The sequence below is a fragment of the Myotis lucifugus genome, unplaced genomic scaffold, assembly GCF_000147115.1.
Source record: "Myotis lucifugus unplaced genomic scaffold, Myoluc2.0 scaffold_254, whole genome shotgun sequence".
Taxonomy (NCBI): domain Eukaryota; kingdom Metazoa; phylum Chordata; class Mammalia; order Chiroptera; family Vespertilionidae; genus Myotis; species Myotis lucifugus.
The window spans coordinates 1237969-1244450 of NW_005871302.1; the positions used below are offsets into that span (position 1 = coordinate 1237969).

Consider the following 6482-nt stretch of genomic DNA (forward strand, 5'->3'; position numbering starts at 1 on the left):
GAAAACCACGGCAAGAACCCCGGGCGCCGGGGGAGCTGCGCCTCTTTTCTCCTTGCCCGCCAACTCCGCTCGCCCGCGGCCTGCGCCTTGGCCTCGGGACCCACCCTCCACCCTCCACCCTCGACGCCCCTCCATCGCCACCCCCCATCGCCATCCTCGGGTGGAGATCTTCGGGGTTCCCTCACCCCGGCCAGCCCCGGGCGGGTTTGGTGAGGTGGTCCCCAGACCCCCCGCCGACGGGGCGGGAGCCTCCTGTGGCAGGAGTTGGGGGGGCGCCACTGAGGCCACCCAGTCTGGGCGCTATTTCTCCGCCGGCCCCTCCCTACCCGCGCCGGGCGCGCTCCCCCCACCCCCGGCGCTCCAGCGCCCCTTCCTCCGCCCTAGGCCTTTCCTGGCGGGGACGGGGCCCCTGCTCCGTTCTCGATCCCCCGGGTTTCCTCGGGGACTGTAGCCTTCGAGCGGGACCCGAGAACCGGGATCCTGCCTCCCGCCCGGGGCCTTGGGGCTTGAGCCATTTTGATTTGAACGCGGGGCGTGAGCGGTGGCGCGGCCGGCGGCGGGTCGCCATGCTGCTTCCCGAGGACGCGAGGCTGGGCCGGGAGCCGCGCGCCACCGCCGCCAGGGACCCTCCCTGCGGGCCCGCTGCGCTCCCCCGGCCTCCCCCTGCCCCCCCTCCCCCGACCGGCTCGACAGGTGACCGTTTCCGCCGCCTGAAGCCCTCCTCCTGGACTCGACGGGAAAATAAAGTTTCATTCTGCACCCGCCTTCCCCAGAACACACTTTGGGAGAAACGGGCGTCCTTGCTCGGCCCCTTCTTCCCACGTCTGGAAGCCTTGTGGGCAGCCCGCCCGCACAGACGCCCTCGCTCTCCCCAACCGGGCTCCCAGAGCGCCCCACGACTCCGCTAGCCTCGGGGAGATCACAGAACAAAACAAAAATTAAGAAAGCAGTCGTGAAATTTACAGACGCCATCCTTCTCCGGGCGACCGTTCGCGCCCCGCTCGGAACCCACTGCCTGGATTCCCAGGAAGGTCTCAGATCCCAGGAACTCCTGCGTCCCCCCATGTCTTTCTCTTTCCTCCCCCCCCCCCCCACTCCTGTTCAAGCTCTCATATATATTTTTTATTTTTTTAATCTTTAGGGAAAGTAGAACTGCAAGGAAAACGCCTAGAGATTGAACACTCGGTCCCCAAAAAACAAAGGTAGGAAAGCGCTCTTCTCTGGGGAGGCGGGCGGCCCAAGGGCTCCGAGAAGCTGTGTCCAGGGGGGTCCATGGTGTCTCCAGTGGAAGAAACCCATTACTGGCCTTTCCACCCCCAACTCCGGATGTTGGGGCAGGGAGGGAAGATTGACGAAGATCTTGTAATGGGTGGTTTACAGCTTGTAAAGAAAATACGCTGGGGCTGGGGTGGGCCAGGAGATGTTTCTTGGAGAAGTAAAAGGGGGAAAAATCGATCGGGGAGAAACCTTGAGTTTGTTCAAGGTGTGTGAGGCCATTTTTTGTGGGGAAGCTAAAAACCTTGAAGAGTTTAGACTCATGGGCATTTCTGCAGCTTCCTAGCAGGCCTCAATCCCCCCACCCCCCCTTCCCTCACCTTAATTCTTAAATTCTTAAGCGGCTGGGGGGGGCGGGGGGGCGGGCCCTTCATTTCCCCAGGGGAGGAGGGGAAGGAGTTCGGCGCCCCCCCCCCCCCAAAAAATTTTCTTTAGGCTGTGCTATATTTATATTTCTGCAACAGGCAAGGACTTTAGATTTTTTCACAGACCTCCTCTCCTAGTCCCTCACCTCACACGTCCTCCCATCTCCAGTGGATTTTGCAAAGAATATACTTTTGGCTGAACAATCCTTTCCAAGCGCGGACCCCCACCCCCCCCCACCCCCCCTTCAGCCCATTGTTACAAGGGGACCATCTGGGGTGAGAGCTTTGTGTTCAGGCTGTGAGCTGGGGCTCTTTGGAGGGTCTAGAACTCCCTGGATGAATGGATTGTGTGTGTGTGTGTGTGTGTGTGTGTGTGTGTGTGTGTGTGTCCCTCCGTCCCAATACCATTCTGTCCTCACTTGAGCAAAGTGGGTTAGTTCTGTGTGTTACTCCCAAATCTAATTCATGGTGGATTTCAAATTTTTCATTGAACTCTGGCTGGGAGGTAGAAGGGCAGAGTCTCTCTGCTTTCTGAAATCTGACTTGAAACATGTTGACAGTGCACTTCTGTCACGGTGGAGCCCCCAGTAAACCTCTGATTCTTTCACTGCTCCTCTCCCCTCATTGCAGCTGGAAACTGGCTGCATCTCAGAGTCGTCCCTGGCCTTTCCTGGGTGGGAAGGTAGAGGTGGGTGGTTATGCTCTTTTGGGGGAGGTTAAGAGGATCTAGAAAGTTTTAACACCAGGAACAGTCTGTTCAGTGATTTAGCTTGAGATTTTTAAATAACTTGGCACCATTGTATCTGTAGAGGATCAATATGACTTGTAACTGTGTTTACAGAGTTTGTGATTTAACCTCCAGGGCTGGAAATACTCTGTTGTTGGAAAGGCAGTGAGAGTTAGGATAAAGAGGTCATCAAATGGGGAGGACGGAAAGAAAAGCCTGATCATTTTTGAAACATTTCTGGGGGATGGGAATGCACTGACACCAGGTAGATTTAGTGAGAAGATTGTGGACATTTGAACGGAAAACTGAATGTTTGAAACACGTTGATGAAAAGTCTCCAGAATAACTGGAATGCCAAAATATGTGGGAATTTTTTCTTTTCCTCTTCAGCATGGCTTAAGCTTTAAAGGGAATGCATTGAAAAGCAAGAGAAATAGCAAAATGTGATGAAACGGAACCCAAAACATTTATATTTGAATTTTCATGGTGCTCTGTACTTATGGATCTTTTTCCCTAAGCCATCTGCTTGCTTTCAAGCCATTTTTAGGCTCCTGGTTCCCTCCAAAATGCATTACTGAGGGCTCTTTTGAGTTGGGAAGGGGTGGGGTGTGTGAGAAGAGTGGGTACGAAACCTGCCTTTCCACACCCAGATTAAATTGGATCTTTTGTGTGTTCTCTTCCTGAAATAATTTGTGAGCACAAACATTGAGTCAGTTGTGTATTATTTTATTTTGTGGGTGGTGGTGAAAAGGCACTTCATTTTTCTAGAATGAATCAATTTTTGAAGTTTTAGGATTTAAAAAAGGAAAGTTTGTTTTCATGAAGTCAGTATGCTCTATCATTTGGTGTTCTTTGGGGAAGCATGTGGTGGTATGTGTTTTAGTCTGTCTGAAAAGTGTTTTTTCAGTTGGTTTGTTAACTGGCTTTTTCACTCATGGATGTATATAACAGGAGCTACTTCATTAACTGACTAATATTTTAAGCAAAATGAACAACTGCATATATATGTGTATGTAGACTAGTGTTTTTGCTGTTTAAAATAGAAGAGAATTCCTCTTGATGTACTCAGTTCCAAATGAATTATGACTCTAAACATTTCTAAGGTTTTCATAAAAACCTAGCAAACTAAATGGTCCTGGTTTTTGTTGTTTTTTTAGAGAGGGACGTCAAACAAGATGATATTATAGCAGTTAACCTCTGAACAACCCTGATTTTGAAGTATTAATATATTTTATTCTAATTTTATCTGATAAATATAATTTGTATCTTTTTAAGAACCCCAGAGACTGAATACGATACATTTAAACTGAAAGCATTAAGTTGAAATTTTTAAATGGGTGACCAATTTCTCTGAGATACAGTAGATTTCCTGAAGATTATGGACATTTGAACTGAAAAGCTGAATGCTTGAAACACCCTCTTAGTGTTGGAATTTTGGTCAACAGTTTCGGCTTTTTGTTGAGAATTTGTATATATTCACTCTCAAATATTAGGACCAAGGAGTAAAACCAAAAGCATTTTAAAAAAAGCTGTGGGAGAGGGTTTGTATATGTGTTTTATTTTGAGACATAAGAGTAGTTAAGGTAAAGGGGTACATCATAATGAGTCTTGTTTATTTTGGGAAATGGCTGGCTTTTTAAGGGAATTAAACTTTGTTTCATTTGCCACTGTGTATGCCTTTTTCTAGGGGAATGTGGCCAAAAGATAGCTTTTACCTACTGTCAACTGGTGTCATCAAAATAAAAGGCGTTGCTATTTAAAAAAATGAGAGATATACTGCATTTTTCTCAGTGAATTGTGTTTTAGTTTAAGACGTGATTTCCTTAGGCAGGTTAAGGGTGGTTCTTTAAGTTGTTTTAAAATGAGGTGGGCTAACACTTGCCCTTAAATTTCCAACTATTTAAAAAAAAACACATACAGGGATGGGTCTCAGCCATGTAAGTGTGAGAACTCTTAGAAGAGAAAGTGTCCAAATTTAATTCTAATTTTACAGTTTAATTTTCTAAAGTCAGCAACTTTAAAAATCTCTGCAAAAGGATGTCTTATAGATGGCAAAATATTATTTTGAATCTGAAGTGATTTGTGAAGCTTCTGAGGAAATAATTGGGTCACTAAATGTTTTCAAAACAGGCAAAAATTTTTGCCTTCAGAAATGGGTATGCCTTTAGAGAAAACTGTTCTTAGGGGCTGAAAATGAATTATAAAGGGGGTTAAGAAACAGTGTCTTTTTAAAAAGCAAAAAGGGGTAAAAAGTACTAGAGGGGGAGGATTTTCAGGCACTTTTGCTTTAGTGGTTGTAGTTGTCAATGTATCTTTCAACAGAAACATATTCAACAAGGATGTTTAAAAGTAGAAACATTTATGACACTTTCAGTAAAGAGGTTTTCTTATGAATATTAAGTTTTTGGGGGGGCTTTAAATAAGTTTTAAAATGGTTGATTTAAAAAAATTTTCTGCATTATTTGGAGGGAAGGTGGGAATCGATTTACCCTCCCCATTTTTATTTCCAACTAGAAAGTACACTTAACAAATTGATAAAAATTAAGTTTTCTTCACTGCTAGAGAAATCCTTAGCTTGTTATTTAAGTTCTCAGTGTTTCAAGATGACTTTCGTAGGGACTGTGGTATTTGACTATCCTTTAAAGAGTCCTATGTTTCCAGAACCCTTTATTTTCTAATTCAAAGGAGAAAGATGAAATTTTACTCTTGTGGTTTCCCAGATGGAGAACTTTGGAGTAGAGGGGAAGAATTGTGATTCCCATCACTAATTTATTCAACGTATAGTTAACTCTTCCAAATGTAAAGTTTCAGTGGCACCGCTTTGGGTGGAAAAAGAGCAAAACATTCTCATAATTATGTTTTAGAGATGAAATACATGACATTAGCCATTGGGAGAATTTTGATTCAAAGGTCTGAGCCTCTAATCTTTTAAAATTACCTTAATATATGTCATTTGAATCTATTTTATGTGTTTGGGTACTTTTAAGGCTTATTTTTTTTTTGAATTTATTTATTCTAGACTTGAATGTGTAATAGCTAGTTGACAAAGGCAGGCTAGGGAGTATACAATTTTGAAACGTTACAAAAAATTCCAGATCTGTTTAGTTGAGTGAAAAGGGGGACCAGCAAGTGTTATTTGTTGAAGTTTAGGGGTTTGTGTTGAAGACATATATGTATTGGTTATACCTCCGTTGATTTTTGTGTGTGGGGCTAGTAGTGGTGGTGATGTTGTCATTAGAATAAATGCATGAACCAAAGGCATTTGAAAAGCACACATTTTGCCAGCTTTTAGAATTTAAATTTAGTCTTGTTCTCCCTCCATCCTCTTAAAGGGTTCTTAAAATGTGGCTAATGTCTTCCAGAAAGTGCAGCTTAGATTTGGGGATGGGAGTGTTAGGGAGAGGAAAGGGGAGGGGGAAAAAGCAGCAGGGGAGACTGAAGGAATCAGAGGAGCGAGTCCGGGGCTGGAAATTCCAGACGGGGAAAGAGAGAGGGGAGGGGGCAGGGGCGAGGAGGCTTTCCCGCTTCCCTTTTAAAGAGAAGCGGCTGGAGAAGGGGTCGCGGACACCCGGTTTAGAAGACCCGCGCGCGGTCGATTCAGCCCAGGGCAAGGCTGTTTTTGCTTTCGGACTTTGCCTGCCTTCCCTTCCCCTTTTCAAAAAGCAGAGAAAGTTGCGGCGCCTCTTCCTGGAGAGCCCGCGCCAGCCTGGCCGCCCTAACCCTTCTCCGCCCGCCCAGCCCCAGCCCCAGCCCCAGCCTCGCCGTCCCTGCCGGCTCTGGCTGGGGCCGCCGCCTTCCTCCTTTGAACAAGTCCCCCGCCCGTAACATCCGCAGGCCTGGGTCTCCCGGGAGGGCTTCCTTTCCCAGGGTCCCCGAGACCCCAGCCTTCGCCCACGTGGTGGGCGGGTCCCCTGGCCGCAGGGGCAGACTTTCCAGGGCCGGTGTCTCCGGACCTTTCCATCTAAGGCAAAAAGCAAGAGCCAGTGGTCGATAGGAAGTGAAGAGAAGAGATGGATTAAGGGAAACGAGGAGGAGAGAGGGGAGAGAAAATGGAGGTACTTAGCCATGGGCTTAGAACCCTGAAGAGTGAACTGTCAATCTGTCATCTAGTACAT

The 6482-nt window shown here is 46.7% G+C and overlaps 1 protein-coding gene across 1 annotated transcript in view; it reads left to right on the plus strand.

Moving 5' to 3' along the window:
- Positions 1-566: 566 nt before the first annotated feature.
- IGF2BP1 (insulin like growth factor 2 mRNA binding protein 1) overlaps positions 567-6482 on the plus strand; it is a 36900-nt gene continuing 30984 nt past the window's right edge. Inside the window, 2 exon segments of the mRNA XM_006110114.3 lie at positions 567-693; positions 1142-1202. Of these exon segments, the coding sequence (XP_006110176.1) occupies positions 567-693; positions 1142-1202 (188 nt within the window).